Raw genomic sequence first — 17,298 nt, forward strand, 5'->3', positions numbered from 1 at the left:
CAATGTGTTTTTTTTTCCAGTGAACGAAAGAATGTAACTATATATCAGTGTTGCCAAATTTTCCCTCGCAAATTGCATTTTTTTTGAGGGAATCTTAGGCGTTACTAATCGAAAATTTCACTGAATTTTCTTCTTATCCCGGGGAAAACTCAGGAAAATTGTGGACAAAAATTGCAAAGGTACATTCTTGTAGGAAATTGGATTGTTTGAGTTAATTTTGCAATCTTGGAATAGGGTTACGTTTCTTCGTCCGGAAACTCCGAGATGAGCAATCGAGACGTATCTCTATCCATGCGTTTGGGAAGTTACCTATTTCGATCCGATTTGGAGTGGTTTAGCACACTGGAGAAAAAAAAAACACATTGTATCTAGAGTCCAGACTCTTGGAAACTTTGACAAGAAAAAGGACTCTTGATTTAATCAGATTTAAGCTTAAATCAAAAAGAAATCCGCTCAAATTAAGAAGCTTGGTTCTTCATTTAAGCTTAAATCTGATTGAATCAAGAGTATTTTTTCTTGTCGATGTTTTTAAGAGTCTGGACTCTAGGTCCAATGTGTTTTTTTTTCCAGTGCAGGCTTTCCGGCAGTCTGACAAACCGTGAAAGTCAGGGAACTTCGGCTACCTAAATATGTTGAGGAAAGTCAGGAAATTCAAAGGAAAAATCAGGAAATTTTGCGAGTAGCGTTTAGCACAAGTCAGTGTAATTACAACAAAAGTCCAAGTTGAAGCTCTGTTCGGAGGTCAAGGAAAGTTAGGGAAATCGAAAATTTTTGGGGCAGGGAAAATCAGGGAATCGGAAAATGGAGAAGTAGTGGGAACCTCGGTTTAGCGACACGCACCTGAAGGTTATACTTGAAGTTATTCTAACGTATTTCTCGGACTAATTTTGTCTACGAATCCCTGACGTATACTGCGAGATGTGAATGTCGGGAATTTTTTAACATAAATATCTCACAATGTATAAAGTACAAATTAATTGGTCGACTGTCGAACCGTTCTTGAAAAAGCTGACGACTTAACACCCACATTGATCCGATATGAGCTGGTTTATTGGTTACGTCATTCGATATGCAGCAAGAATGAGGTAACCACTAAATCCGTCTGTTTTTAGCGTGCAATCGATGGAAATATCTCGGCAGTGACATCATCATGATACCACGAAAATAGTAGAAAAGCGTCCAGCGGAAGTTATTGTGTGTCGGGAGTGCGATAAACTGTGCGGGACCAGGATGAATCAGTGAAACAATGAGTGACGAAAATTGAACATGAACTGGTGGATCGAGTGAAGCTCGAAGTTGAAGTATGAGGTCTGGGGTTTGAGCCCGGCGCGGTGTCGAGGAAGTGGTAGCTCTCGAGTGAGGAGTGGGTCAGCGAGCGAGCCATGGAGACGGTGGCGCGGATGGCCAGGAAGCTGACCCCGATCCTCCAGTCGTCTGACGACTCCCACGAGGACCAAGCTGCTCAGACCCATAACGACGCCTCCAAGAGGTGTTATTCCGAAAGGTAAATCCAACCTATTTTTGTCCGAAGGAAATACACTTTTTTAAATACTTGGTGTCATTCCTGCGAAGAGACGAGAGACCCTCCTCTGGTCTCTTGGTTACAGGTGCAAGCTTTTACTTTCGAGGATTCAACACTTCCGTATGGAGAATAGGGATGTTGCATGTGTGAGGAATTTGCGATTTGACCATCGATTCTTTTGTGAAAGTTCGCGAGAAACACGATGGTGCCACTGGTTATCCCTGAAATCAACTCCAAAGCTCAAAAAAAGCTCTCAAAGTTGAGGAAAAATGGAGGGGATATCCCACGCTATCTTGAGAGTCCACGTCTACATCAAGAAAAACTCTCCATGCAAAGATAGGGAGCAAATACATTAGCAGGGTTGCCATTTTTTTAGTTTAAGATTTCCCAAATAAAGTGGCAGCCCTGTCAATGTATTTACACCCTATCTTTGCGTGGAGAGTTGGTCTTGATGTAGAGGTGGACTCTCAGGATAGCGTGGGATATCCCCTCCACTTTGGCCTCAACTTGAGAGCTTTTTTTGAGCTTAGGAGTTGATTTCAGGGATAACCAGTGGCACTATCGTGTTTCTCGCAAACTTTTACATGAGAATCAATAGTTAAATCGCAAATTCCTTACACATGAAACATCTCCATTATAAGGGAGCACGGAGAAAAATCTATGGCTTATAAACCAATTAGTGGTTCCTATGGAACACACTTAATAGTAGTGAAGGCAACATATAATAATAGTACATATACCTTAGTTATGGTTAGATGCAACTTAACCAGCACTGAAGTCGTGCAAGGCGGTATCCGAAAAAAATGAAGGGGCTCATCAGATACAACTTAACCAGCACTGAAGTCGTGCAAGGCGGTATCCGAAAAAAATGAAGGGGCTCATCAGATACAACTTAACCAGCACTGAAGTCGTGCAAGGCGGTATCCGCAAAACTGAAGGGGCTCCGACTTCGACTCGATGCTAGCGCCGAGTGTCGCGGCGGCGTTGAGAGCCTCGGTCCTCGGAGCCGGAACGAGGAGGTTGCAGATGAGTGTAGGTATATTTAATTAAGGGCTCGGGAGGTGGAGGAGGAACACCGGCCGAACACGGCACATCATCGGTGTCGTCCGGGTCGATAGCGGCCGAGGCGGGAGCGGGGGTCGGGGCCGGTGACAAGCCGGCAAACGAGAAAGCGAAACCGGGAGAAATAATCGATAGACTCCGGGACCGAGGACCCGGCCACGGGGCGAGGAGTTGATGGAGTAGAGGACCGACCATAAATTTCCCGCCCGTCACAGCCGCGTTGCCGCCCGGAGCCAGCCGTGACGTCAGATGGAAAATTTCATGTCAAATAAGAATTTGAAATTTTACGGTAAAATTTCATAAAATGTTTCCTCGTAATTTATCATATTAAAATTTTAGACTATTTTTCATGAAATTTCAGAAAATTTTTCTAAGGAGAGGTATCGATATGAGCCGTTTTTAGCCCACCGTGAAATTTCTGAACGCGACGAATTTTTGCTCGTTGAATGACTGTAGTTTATGAAATGCATCTTGATTTGGTCATTTTCGGGTTTAATACTGGCCTGAACATGGGTCTGAACGCTGATTTTGACGAAAAACACGGATCTCCCGGGTTTGTGGTTGAATGCCGAAAAATTCGCCTTTTACGCAAAAATTGGCCCCCAGATACGTGTTTCGGCCTGTATAATACCGGAACTGACCAAATCCCGATAAAAAAGACATGTAATGTGCAAAAATTTGTCGAACCGAGGAAATTTAGCGAGGGTGGGCTGCCCTAGTTGATACCCCTTTTTTCATTGAAAGGATGTGTCAATAAGGAGGGTATTTTGGCCCTAACTTTGGTCGAAAATTGAAACAGCTTAGAATAATGTCATGTATGGTCAAATCGACTCTTAATCATCTACCCTGTGGGAACTTGTCTTTATTTGAGGTGTTTTTGAAAGGTTTTTGCCTGATTTACCAGCGCAAAGTAGTGAGGTCTTGCAATTTTCTCGAATAATTGCTCATTTCCGGTCCAAAATTAGATTGTCTATGTATGATCATACGCGACTACCACTTTCTCCGCTAAATATGTTGTAATGGGTGCACTAAAGATTAACATATTCGAATATGAAAGTGGTAGTCACTTGTGCTCATACATGAACAATCCAATTTAGGACCGAAAATGAGCAATTGTGCGAGAAAACCGCAAAACTTCACCACTTTGCGCTGGTAAATCAGACAAAAACCTTTCCAAAACACCTCAAATAAGGACAAGTTCCCACAGGGTAGATGATTAAGAGGCGATTTGACCATACATGACATTATTCTCAGCTGTTTCAATTTTCGACCAAAGTTAAGCCCTGGATAGACGATCAAATTCCGAACCAATCAAAGTATCCGATCAAAGTAGACATGCTGATGACTGATAGTCACCATCTACCATTAAATTTTGACGGGCCGCACTATTTTGTTCGAAGTAAGATCAGAATGGAGTGCCACCATTCATCATTTCCTGCCTCAGGAAACATTTCTGCCAAGTTTTCATTTTAAAATTAAGCAAATTAATGAGTTTAAGACTGATGACTCCCCACACTTTGATGGTAATTGGTTCGGGAATTCGATCGTCCATCGAGACCTTTAGGGCCGAAATACCCTCCTTAACGGGACACATCCTTTCATTTACAGGACATTTAAAGAAAGAACCAATCCGAATAGGAAGCTCTTAAGGAAAGGAGCTGTTTAAGGGAGGACCATGAAGGCGACCCGCAAGCGAATCCCGGCGTCTGGGAAGTTCTCTGGCGGCTCGTTGGAAGCGGAGTCATGAATGAAAATTCCCGGGCGGGCGTCGGGCGCCCGGAAAGTCGGGGAGGAATCGGTTGTAAACATGGGGCTCCGCGCTCCGCGTTGGGCGAATATGGCACAATTTCGTGAATGCAGCCCGAGCTTCCCGAGTCACGACTCGTCGACCGCTAAAAATATCCCGTCCCCCTCCCCGCCCCCCGCCGTTGGTCGGAGCCCCGTAACGTCGTCGTTGGACGTACACGCTCGCGGATGACGTCTTTTCGATCCACCACCCGGCGTCTCCGTTTCGATTGCCACCTGGTGTAGCCACCCTCCCCCTCCGCCCCTCGTCTCCTCGTCCGCACCGATTCGATGGAATTCGCTCGGGGCTTCGATATCTCTTCGGCGGTGTTCGATGGTTTTTGCTCGTGGTTTTTGCCGCGTAAATGGGCTTGATGCGAAATTTTCTATTCCTTAATACCCGTATAAACGCAGAAAAATTCCAGAAGAACACAGAGAATGAACCCGTCGCAAACTTCAGCTACACAGAGAGAAATTTGAACACGAAAGTTTGGTTAGTAAGGGATGTATAACACAAAATAACCCTAGCCCCCGGATGACAATTTTAAGAGAAAATGCTAGCTGGCATTTTCTCTGTTTCTCAGTTTTCCTGAGGAAATTTAATAAAAACGGGCGGTGACGGTGAATGGGCCAGGGGGCGTAGCCCCCTAGTATCCGTATGAACGCAGAAAAAATTCCAGAAGAACGCAGAGAATGAGCCCGTCGCAAACTTCAACTGCGCAGAGAGAAATTTGAACACGAAAGTTTGGTTAGTAAGGCTGCCGTACCAAGGAAAAACGCCGTATGAACATTCGAGAGTTGCCAAATTGCCCCAGATAAAACATGTATTTTTGAGAACGATTATGCGTAATCTTACTTCAAATTTTCAGACATTTTAGACAAAATTGCGGATGAAATAGTCTGAAAATTTTGGAAAAAAATATTCACAATTTTCTCAGTAAATTCGGTTTTTATCGGAGAAAACTTGGCAATGTCTGAAGGCTCATACGGCGTTCTTCCTTAGCACGGCAGAAGGGGTGTATAACTTAAAATAACCCTAGCCTCCGGATGACAATTTCAAGAGAAATGTCAGCTAGTTTTCCTAAAGAAATTTAATAAAAAACGAGCGGTGACGGTGAATACCAACGTCGCAATCGGAGGAATGCATTTTCCCAGTCTCTCAATTGTTTTTTGCGCTAAATTCACCGCAAACTGTACCAAAATCAACACCAAATTTGACTATATTAACCAATAGTAACACAAAAATACAAATATTGTTATCAGTGTAGGACTCTTCTCCCGAATCTGAGCGACACTGCGTAGGCAGCGAGGAGCGGAGCATTGCAAGTGCACGCCTCGCGCCATCGCGCCTTCAATTTTGCAGATGCAACATGGACATCCATCAAGTACGAATAGTTGTATCTCTGCGCCGTCATGAAAGCGCGTTCTTTCCCATGCTGCAATAAGAAAGTGTTGGTTTGTGTTTCACTTCCTATATTAACCAAAACTAACACAAGAACACAAAAATCACCACGAGCGCATCAGGGAAATCTGAAATTCACTTCTAACTTCACAATCTGCATGAGAAATACGCGTTTTTTAGCCTTCCCGCTTCAAAAACGATACAACGGCAGGTAATCATTTCGTAAGAGGAGTCGTTCCATTCAACCCTTGCCCACTAGGATGATACATAATGTTCAACATGGTTGACGCTTTCATGCGCAATCGTGAGGAAGCACCCGTGGTCTTTATCAACGCAAGGAAAATGTAAATATACTCGGCGGTTGATAAAATCCCGTTTCGTTGGTGGGTCGGCGTCGGCCATGTTGAATATTGCGTAGCATCCTGGTGCGCAAGGGTTGGCTGGAACGACTCCTCTTGCGAAATGTTCCCTTGTGCTGTAGTGTATTGTTTTTGAAGCGAGAAGGCTGAAAAAATACATGTATCTTTTGGAGATTGTGAAGTTAGGGGTGTATTTCAGACTTCCTCGATGCGCTTATCGTGGTTTTTGAGCCACTTCCAATTGGAAACAACTACTTTGTTTGCTTCGTCCTAAGTTTGCAAGAGGCCTCTTTGAAATTCGGAGATAATTTTGAAGCCTTTAGGAAGACTTTTGAGTTCGTGAGATGGGAAAGTGGCTCCGAGGTTTGAAGAAGCTCTGGAAACCCTCGGATGAAAAGAGCCGATCGAAAGTTAGAGAATGAAATAGAGCATTTCCTATTGACCGCAAACTTCGACTAATTCCGTCGTTCTTTTATTTTATTACCATAAATTTATCGCTATAAATACGTCGCAGAAATCGAACACGTCGACCGTAAACAGTGGAAACTGCATCGCGAGATCACTACATAACCCCAAACGCTACCGGCACCGAAATGTTTTGGAACTTTAACATCAATGATCGGAACATTCACTTAGTCGTTTTAATAACCGTCGTATCCGAATCTGCTGAATCCATATTTTTTCCTTCGTCGCCTAGTGCGAGGGTCGGAAATTATATAAAAAAGAACTATGAGCTATGCAAATTTCATGTATATAGTTCTTTTTGTTTTGTTCGTGCATTTGCACACAGTTCCCTTTGACATAAATCCGTGCTATATCAAAATTGGACAACATTTTGCAACGGAACTGCTATATCAGGTTCATCTGTACAAGTACCATTCTACACAGGGAATCTAATGGCACTTACGTCGTTCCAAAAATGAGCCAGAAATAGTAGCTCTCAATTGCAAACTGTAGTCAAACAATGTCTCTAATAGTTCTTTTTGTTTTGTTCATGCATTTGCACTCAGTTGATCCCTTTGACATAAATCCGTGTCATATCAAAATTGGACAACATTTTGCAATATGGAACTATTATTTCAGGTTAATCCGTGCAAGTACCATTCTACACAGGGAATCTAATGACACTTACGTTGTTCCAAAAATGAGTCAGAAATAGTAGCTCTCAATTGCGAACTGTAGTCAAATTAATGTCTCTAATTTTACTTTCTCCTCGCGAGTGCCTTTTAATGTTTTTTCCCTCGAGTAGTCGAAGGGTGAAGCGCGATCACCGTTTCAAAAACCGATCTTCAGGGTGGATTTAATAGGATATGGCGAAATTAAATTAACCCTATCCGGCTTCGCAGTGATAGATTCAGGTCAGCCGGTTCCCCGAGGTACCGCAAAACCAAGTCCAGGTCTTGAGGTTGTATGTTTTCTTCGACGCAACAAAGGCTAACGAAATTACAGGCAATGCTTTCTCCTTGCCGTTACCAACGGAAAAATTATTCTAGTTATTGTATGGCGCAGCTGGAAAGAAGGGACTCGGAATCAGTCGTAATCGATTCGGAAGACGTTATGAAGAGGAAGACTATATTCTGCGTCGTTGAGGAATAACGCCTTATGAACACCCGGCTGTTGCCGAATCTCTCTCGATGCACGAAATAAACATTTTCGAGAAAAACTTTCGGGTTATCTCATTGAATTTTTCACAACATATTCACCGCAGGAATCTACTCGTGATTCGCACGGAACGCAATTTCACGCTCTAATGTGAGCGCGGTTTAAGCCGATGACGATACAATTTGAGCCGCTCGTACGAGGGTAAAAAAAAAACAAGAAGAAACATCCAACATGAATATGTTGGAAAAGCGTGCCGAAGAACTGAAATCTAGTGTGTGCACTATTTCCATTTCAACGAGATGTGTATAAATTAGTACTCTCTGCAAATTGGGGAGGAATTATTGATTTGATACCGTTGAATGTAAATACATTTTATTGAATAAAGAAAGTAACATAATTATATTGGATGAACAAAGAAAATAACATCATAAATCATTTAACTGAATTGGTTCATTCAGAATTTCAAATTAAAGTTTGGAAATTGTTCAGTTTGTTGCGTCATGTTGGAGATTGCTCAGTTTGCAGCAGCAGAGTATGGAGTTTACTCTGTTTAATGAGTCAAACTTTGTCTTTTCTCTTTTCTTCGATTGATTTGTATTAAAATGAGACTTTAAGGTATCTTTTCTGGAAATAAAAAAAAAAAACGTGACACCAAAAAAAAAAAAAAAAAAAAAAAAAAAAAAAAAAAAAAAAAAAAAAAAAAAAAAAAAATGCAACTTACACTCAGAGAATCAACAAGGGAACCTAACCTCCAAAACTCTGCCTTCCAATTGGTCGAATTGGAGATTGCTCACTTCGCTGCAGTTGTAACTATGGAGATGCAGCCAACTTGGGTTTAACCGCTTTTGAAAAGACGCTGATTCGCTAAATAGTTATGGCGGCATTTAAACTTCTAATTTAAATCCTCCGAGCGTAGAAAAGCTTATTTGACGTACCTATGAAAGAAAATAATACGGTTTCCACGGGAAAATGTTCTCAAGGGTTTCCAGTAACAGGATAATTCGGTTTCTCGATGAATGACCTTCAGGGCTTGACACTATAACGGTTCAAAAACGGAAGAACGGATCCGACGGAAAAAAAATTCGGACCGCCCCTTGAAAAGCATTGGTCGATCGGTGTGCTGTACTACAGTACATCCGAGTGATTTCAAAAAGCGAGCACTATAGCTACTTAAAAAAACTAGCTTATGGGGCTGCTTCGCAGCCCCTTATTTTTCCTGTACACTTTTCACTTTCACATGTTTTTTTTTTTTTTTTTTATTTATTTTCATTTAATTTTCTGTTTTGTCTTTGAATCGGGTCTAATTATTTCTTTGAGAGAATAAATGCAACAAATGTTTTCAAAAATTGTAATTTTATTTAGTAAACTTTAAACTAAAATTTTGTTTTAATCTTCATACAATAGAAAATCCTCTCTCTGCTGCTTTTGAAATGTAATTTTTCAATTTTTTTGTCGTTTGTTAATTGTCAGTGGTGTTTTTTTGGTGTTTAGACTCTCCGCCCCGTTTCCCATTCCACAATTGCGCTACTTAATAATTTTTCTTTTTTCTTACCCCGTTGCCCTTTGAGTCTTTAATTTTTGCTGTTCTTTTTTTCATGGTTCCATGGTTTCATGGTCCGGAATGCAGCTGCATTCCGGATGCGTTAAGGGGTGGGAAGGAGGGAGGGACGGACTGAGAAACTGAAAAAAGTACGTTACGTAACGGTAAATATTAAATAAACTTACCTATATATGGATCCTTGAACTTTAAAGCAATAAGGTCCATCACCCGGAATATAAATTCGATTTGCAGAGAAAGAGGCAAAAGCAACAGCACTATTATAATTTCTGATATGCTTTATGAAATTTGGAGAATATAAAAATAATGATTTCAAATCGGTATTTGTCCGAATACTCGGTAAAGAAATTAAGCCATTTTGGCAGCAGTTATTAAAATGACCATTGGACATTTCACCCTGAAAATGGCGAGCATCACAATGATGACAAATTATATTCATTGAACCGACTGAAAATTTGGTAACAAAATTTTCATCAAAGTTCTGATCATCAATTTTATACTTCCGAAATGAAGAAATGAAACTTTGATTTTCTATACTAATAACAGAGTTAAGTTCTTGCTTCACTAAACGAACATGCGAAGAATTCTGGAAAACGCGACCACGTTTTGGAGGACGACCGCCTCGGTCATTGAAAATTTCACTCATAACAACTGTTAAATTTAAAATTAAAATTAGTAAAAATTATTATTATTTTAACAAAATCATAACTGAAAAGTTCAATTTTTAAATTTAAAAAAATAAATCAGAAGAAAAAGGATAAAATGAAAATGGAAATTAATAATAAACATATTTATACACATTGAAAAGAAACAGCGTGAAAAGTTAAATGAGAAAAAAAACTTGGAGGTTATTGCCTTAATGAGGAAAAATTGGCAATAGGAAAAAGATGGAACCAATCATGAAAAACCGTAAAAAAAAAAAAAAAAAAAAAAAAAACGCGGGAAAAGAAAAATGTAAGTTGATGGCAGTTGAGTGTTGGAAGTAACCTCACTTAATGATGATTGTTGAATGAAAACAGCTGATAAAAAGACAGCAAACAGTAAAGTAAGATGCGTAGCAACAAAACTTTTCCGAAAAACAAAAAACAAAAAACCCCCACTTCCCCTCATCCAATTTATGAGTTTTTAGGGATTTAAAAATCAGGGACGAATCCCAGAAAATAATTTATAGTTTTCCCGAAGCATTGAGAACAACACCTTTCAAATGAACCAACGCCCCTCGCAATTAGTACAGTGGTTGATTCACAATTTCATTCTATTTTTCAAATTAAATATTAAGATTTTTGGACCGAAAGTTAGGTTAGACCGAAAGCATAGGTCTTTTTCCTTTTCATTTTGGATTAATTTCAATCTTTGGTAAACTTGATTGGGTAACTTTTTACGGTTTATCTTCTTTGATAAAGCTGATTGCTAATATATTATATTTTCAGTTGGATACTTCAAGGGAAATTAAGCGTAATTTTCCTCAAAAGTAAATATCCTAGGTACCTAGGTATTACAAGGAATTTGGCAACGTCTAGATGTTCATACGGCGTTTTTCCCTGGCTTGACAGTATTGTCGTCGAATCCAAATGTCTCAGGGCCCAAGCAGTTGCGCTATTACCATTTAAATTGCCGAGTTTTCACAGCCCTTTTATAATTTCGTCAACTGACGGTCTCTGTTGTCGCCTCGTGTCCCGTTCCATCCCTCATCTACGTCGAACTTCAACTCGGAAAACTCAAAACGAGGCGACATTTATTTGCGGAATAGTTCTTACTTTTTCTCAAATTGCTTTTGTATGCTACCTCTAGTTAACAGAGTTCGTGACGCTTGAGAATTGCTTACACGTATTTGAATTTTGTTTTTCCAATTTTCAAGTCCTTGAAGCTCCTCTATCTCTGAGAAGTCGAACGAATGTTACAATTGAAATTCTGCGAATTACTTGTCATTCGAAAAATTTCGTATTTTTACGCAATTTACATTTATGACAAAGTGGTCATATTATGTATTTGGTCGAATTTGTCGAATTGGATTTTTCAGCAAAATAGGGGGAAAAAGTTATAAATAGGCACGTAAACCTCAAACCCAACTTTTAATTCCCTTATTTCGTCATATATTTACGTATGCTTAGTATTGTTCTGCCGTCCCCAAAAAAAGCGCCGCAACTCCATTCTAGATTTTGTCAGCATTTTACCGACAAAATTTTCTATCCCCGGAAAATCAACGACCTCTTATTCTTCTTAATTCTAAAATAACTGTGACATACCATTGAGATCTCAAATTTACAAAATGAAGCATCACAATGATCAGGTTTTCTTTTAATAAAATCGTATGCGTTGAAGAAAAATGCAAAATCTTGATTGGAGTTACGTCGTTTTTCCTGTTGACGGTAGTGTTGGCAGCAGGGTCTTCAATGAAAAATGAAATCTAATTGAGGTTCCATTTTGTATGGAAAGCAAGTTGTGGCAACATCCATCGATGATAGGCATTCAAATCGAATCCTCGTAAAGGTCTGTTTTACTACTGATCATTACTCGTCATGAAAATCATGCCACCGCGGATGGAAATGAAGGATGGGGTGGGGGTGGAGGATTGTACGGAAGTCCAGGAACCAGGTCAAGTGCTGCGGAGTCAAGGTCATCGCTTCCCCGCGGCAGATCGTCCTTCGTATCTCCATTTTCACGTGAGCCTTCGAGAACACGGAATCATACGGACGGTGGGGTTCATCCCGAGGTTCGGTTCCGCCCTTACGACATCGAAGCGACGAAATGTCATGTCCCTGTCTTCGGCCTCTCCCCCGCCCAACCTCGACAGTCTCATTTACTCGAGTTGCACTTTCGCTTCGGCCCGCTACCCTCGACTCCTCCTGAAGGGTCGTCGCTTTGACCCTCGTGTTGCCTCAGCTGGAAATCTTGAAAATTTTTGTAAGGGCTCCTTGTCTTACACTCATGTGATGCTCAGGCGATGGATGTAAATTGAGGGGTTTGGAGGACAAGGCGCACAAGTGCAGTTTTTGAAAAAAAAATGAGATGTCACTGATTTCAAGTAAAACTAGTCGTAACGCGCATTCTGTGAAAAATTCGCTCCCAGAGTCCAATTTTTAAGCATCAAAAAGTCACACTGGAAAAAAAACACAATGGATCTAGAGTCCAGACTCTTCATCATCGGCAAGAAAAAGTACTCTTGATTCAATCAGAATCTAGCTTAAATTAAGAACCAAGCCTCCTAATTTAAGCGAATTTCGTTTTGATTCAAGCAAAAATCCGATTGAATCAAGAGTACTTTTTCTTGTTAATGTTTTCAAGAGTCTGGAATCTAGATCCGATGTGTTTTTTTTCCAGTGCAGTTTGAACTTCCTCTCCGTCATAAGCATCCATGTAATTTCGAAACTTCAAACACGCAGTTCTCGAAATAGCAAAAATTGCACTTATGTGCCTTGTCCTCCAAGCCCGTCAATTGATCTGTTCAAAAAAAAATAAATACTCGTAGCAATGGTTGAAGACACCGAAAGATATGAAATAAATGTACGATAAACTAGATATGAATACCTAAAGGGTATTTATGACTTATGCTGAAAGATACCTAAAGATATGTATGAAAACAGAAGAATCAGTCGAATGGTACTGACATTTTTTCCGTGTTTGCGCGAACTCGTCTAAAGAACGGTTGACGGCATCCTCGACGTAATCGAATGAATTAACACCTTATTGGTTGAACTCTGCGGTCGACGCGTTGTGAAATTGTAACGCAGGTGTTGAGGCGTAGCTTTGCATCATTGTAGCACTTGAAGTTTTCCGTTTAAGTCTCTCTCAATCAGTCCATCCGTGACACTATCTGACTCCCTTCAGGGCAACCATATTGATGGATCATCAGCTTTTTGCACTCTGGATAAACGTATTTCAACTTTTAAACATAAAGTGCATTATTGTGAAACAATATACGTGTCAGTCTCTTAATAAATCATTGGGAAACGTTCGAATATAAAAATGTGACTATCCATGAGTAAAATAGATCTCAGTCTACAAAAACGCAAAATTAAATATTTAATACCAGTGCACAGAGGAGAGTTCTACAGACGACTTTTGAGACTTAGTGTTAGTCAGGCGTGTTTACTCGGTCCGTAGTTGCCCAGACAAGAGAACGTGAACACATTTTTAGTTCCAACTTCTTTTACAAATTGTATTTTTACCAGAAAGTTTGTGGGCTTTTGCAATTGAAAATTTCACGTATTTTTTTCTGATCGTACGCCAAATTCAGCAAAATCTTGCACGAAAATTATTACACTGAAAATTACACAGTATCTTGCACGAAGTTGAACAGTTTGGGCCAATTGTTTAATCTTGCAATGATGTTTCATTCTTTCCTCTGAGAATCAACGAGTTTTGAAAGTAGCTGTACAAGGTAGACTTTAACATGCAAGGTCTGCAACAAGTGCAGCAGGTGGTAGACAACAATCCCCTCCCATCCAAAATCACCACCATTTTCCTGGATCCCAAGGGTCTCCATAGTACACAGTATCCGTACTGTCTCTACAGGGTGATCCAGAAGTCCCGCACGATCAGCACCAGACACCATCCCTGCAAATTTTGAACAAGTCGATTTGCAGACTTGAAATTTTGTGAGTGCTTCTTGTGGTCTCCCTAGTACCCAGTATCCGTACTTTCTCTACAGGGTGATCCAAAAGTCCCGCGCCACTAGCACCAGACACCACCCCTGTAAATTTTTAACGAGTGAGTTGGAGACTTGAAATTTTGTGAGCGCTTCTAGGTCAAAGGCAACGACTCTTGGCACTCCTGGAATTTTTAAAAGGACCACCTTGAGAGGGCTCAAGAACTGTAAGGGTTACAGGGGTGGTGTTGGTCTTTTGGATGACCCTGTATGAAGATTCTCGACGGTCGCGTCTTGAGAAAAGGGCGTCCTGTCCGTCTCCGGGACAAAGGTTCTTAGATCGTGGCGGTGACTCGGCGACGGCTGTTTGTTCGGGATTAATGAGCCCAGCCCAGGCTGGAAATTTCCGTGTTAACCCAAATAATTGTATTATTTATGAAATGCGCGACCCGAGCGCGGAGCTAAGCTAATATCTCGTCCCTCTTCTCAAGAACGGAAAGTAAAGGCTCCGACGACTTTGCCACGTCTGCCGGCCAAGTCCCCGCTTTTCCTCGGGGAGCTCCGGAGCTTTGGAGCTTTGGCTCGGGTCGCGGCAGCCGTGTCGAGTCGCCGGGGGAGGGAGCGGACGGGGTGGCCAGTGTAAACATTAACTCGCACTCACATTACGACCTCAGCCCCGAGACCATTGCCAAATTTCCGCCAAATAAGTCTCTTTTTTTAAAACTTTTTTCTTCATAGTATCAAAGTTTCTGAAGAAAGTTGATTGCACTGGAAAAAAAACACATTGGATCTAGAGTCCAGACTCTTAAAAACATCGACAAGAAAAAGTACTCTTGATTCAATCAGAATCTATAGTTTAAATCAAGAACCAAACCTCTTAATTGAAGCGGATTTCGTTTTGATTCCAGCAAAAATCCGATTGAATCAAGAGTATTTTTTCTTGTCAATGTTTTCAAGAGTCTGGACTCTAGATCCAATGTGTTTTTTTCCAGTGTGCGGAGAATGGGAACAGGAATTCCCGGTACCGCGAACGTTCCCAGCGGGCTGATTATTGGAATTGATAGACGAAGCTTTAGACGAAGAAGACAAAAGGGATACGCAGAGATCCAATGGTGGAAGCCGGTGGTTGCAATGGACAAAGAGGGCAGATAATAGACTAACTAACGGCAACCCACGAGAGACCCTACAGTTAGTCCATCATCTTCTCCCATACTCCCTATGTTTTCTTTGTCTATCGCTTTGTCTATCAATGTAAACAAGTCGGAACTTTGCGCGAAAGTTAAGTTCCGTGAACCTCTCTCTATGTGAACAAGGCCTTCCACTTATAAGAAATGAACGAAAAAGTTACGAAAGAACAAACTGACCGCACTGTGTTTGACGCAATGCATGAAGCTTTCCTACAGTCAAATAGGCGCCGTGCGTTTCACACCGACCGCTTCTGAACGCACTGTATTTGACGCAATGCGTGAAGTATTCATGCAGTCTTGAAGGCGCTATGCGCTTCACGCCGACCGCTGCAGCTGACCGCGCTGTGTTTGACGCAATGCGTGAAGTATTCATGCAGTCTTGTAGGCGCTATGCGTTTCATGCCGACCGCCGCGCCGCGCCGCTCCGTTCCAGGTTAAATTGCGTGTTTGGTTTCTCTCTTAACTCGACAAATTAAAGGTATTGTCTCTTGTTTCACCGAAATACGACAAAATTAGAAATTACTTTACTTTTACTCTCAGGAAATGAGAGATTTTGTCGCCTTTTCTCGTTTGTAATTTATTTTCTGAATCCGATTTTTTCTCTCTTTTTTTGATACCTACATTAAAAAAATTGCAAAATTTGTCGCCCCCTAAAATTTCCGCCATGGGCCGCGGCCCATGTGGCCATTCCCTAAATCCGGCCCTGGTTAATACGGGAAATGAAACATAAAATAACCCTAGCCTTTTGTTTACAATTTCAAGAGAAAATTCTAGCTACCTTTTTTAGAAGAAATTTAGTGTTAAACGAGTGGTTGCAAGCGAGGAATGTTTGTTCCCATCTCACCATTGTTTTCTGCGCTAAATTTACCGCAAACTGTACCAAAATTAACACAAAACTGTTGATTTGTGTTTCACCTCCTATATTAACCAAAAGTAACGCAAGAACACACACATTTTTATCAGTGTAGAATTGAAGGGTGGTCAGTGATGTAGTTAATCAAACGAAGTTAACACTCACGTAAGTTCGAACTTTGTCTAATTAAATTTTAGCACTGGCCACCCTACATTTCTTAATTAATTAGCGTCAGAGTGGTATATTTCATGCTCGATGCATGTTGCTCGCGATCGGGCGCGTGAGAACCGAGTGAAAAATTGTTGAAATTTGTCAACCGAGGCCGAAGAGTCGGAAAAGGAAAAGGATCTTTGGCGTCCTCCTGACGGAGTTCGTGTCCCAAGCGATTCCTATTAAATTTGTCGTATCCTTGCGCCTTGCCGCCCCCCCCCCCCCCGCAAGGTTCCGCCCGCCTTCTCAAGTCCGTTCGTTTGAGCGCGTGCATCCTCGTCCTAGCACCTCGCCCGCCCCTAGAGAGACCCGGTTCTTTTCTTCCTTGCAAACCGGAAATTTGAAATGGACTCCTTCAGGAACCTCGGGTCTTTCCTAGGGGTTGGTTTTTCGCGGTGAAGGAGGTCAGAGTGTAGAATTGCAGGGTTGACCTTATTAAAATGGACCCTACATACGCGCCAATTATTGTGTGCCAACGGCTAATACTGCCGTGCTAAGGAAGAACGCCGTATGAACAGTCAAGAGTTGCCAAATTTCCTGCTTATAAAATTTTTGTTTTTGATGGAAGTCATGAATATTTTACCTTGAAATTTTCAGGAACTAGAACAAAATACGAACAAAATTCTATGAAAAATTGAAAGAAAAATATTCAAAAGTTACAAGGAAATTCTTGTTTTATCAAAGAAAATTCGGCAACGCCTGGAGGTTCATGTGGCGTTTTTCATTAGCACGGCAGAAACTGCCGAGATGAGAATAACGACCATATTAGTAATTGGACGTTACCAAATTTGTCTCGAAATGGTGGAAATTTTCCGACCGATCATGCTTTTTTCTTTTCATTTCTCCGTAGAATTTAATTTGAAAAATACTACCTAAGTGTTGGAAAAATTCAGGGAAAACCATTTGCATTTATATTTTATTGAGGGAAATATGGCAACGCTCGAATTCTCATGCGGCGTTTTTCCTCAATGCGAAACAGTCTTACACCATTGAAGGCGTCGTGCTATTGCTTCTTTGATAAAACGACGTTTACCAAAGTTTGAAACTTATTGCCTTTTTGCGCGACAACTGGAATGGAATATTCGGTGAACAAAATGAGATTTAGGAATTTCGCGTTGGAGTGTCTGTTAGCGCAGTTCGATCAAGCTTTTTAAAGATTGGCATTATTTC

At 41.1% G+C, this 17,298-nt stretch overlaps 1 protein-coding gene across 1 annotated transcript in view; it reads left to right on the forward strand.

The window, feature by feature from the left end:
* The first annotated feature begins 1,382 nt into the window (after positions 1–1,382).
* The window catches only part of LOC109039735 (Rho guanine nucleotide exchange factor 2), a 28,332-nt gene continuing 12,416 nt past the window's right edge, over positions 1,383–17,298 (forward strand). Inside the window, exon 1 of the mRNA XM_072302915.1 lies at positions 1,383–1,504. Coding sequence (XP_072159016.1) covers positions 1,383–1,504 — 122 coding nt within the window. The remainder of the gene's footprint in view (positions 1,505–17,298) is intronic.

Source organism: Bemisia tabaci, chromosome 7 (assembly GCF_918797505.1).
Source record: "Bemisia tabaci chromosome 7, PGI_BMITA_v3".
Lineage (NCBI taxonomy): Eukaryota > Metazoa > Arthropoda > Insecta > Hemiptera > Aleyrodidae > Bemisia > Bemisia tabaci.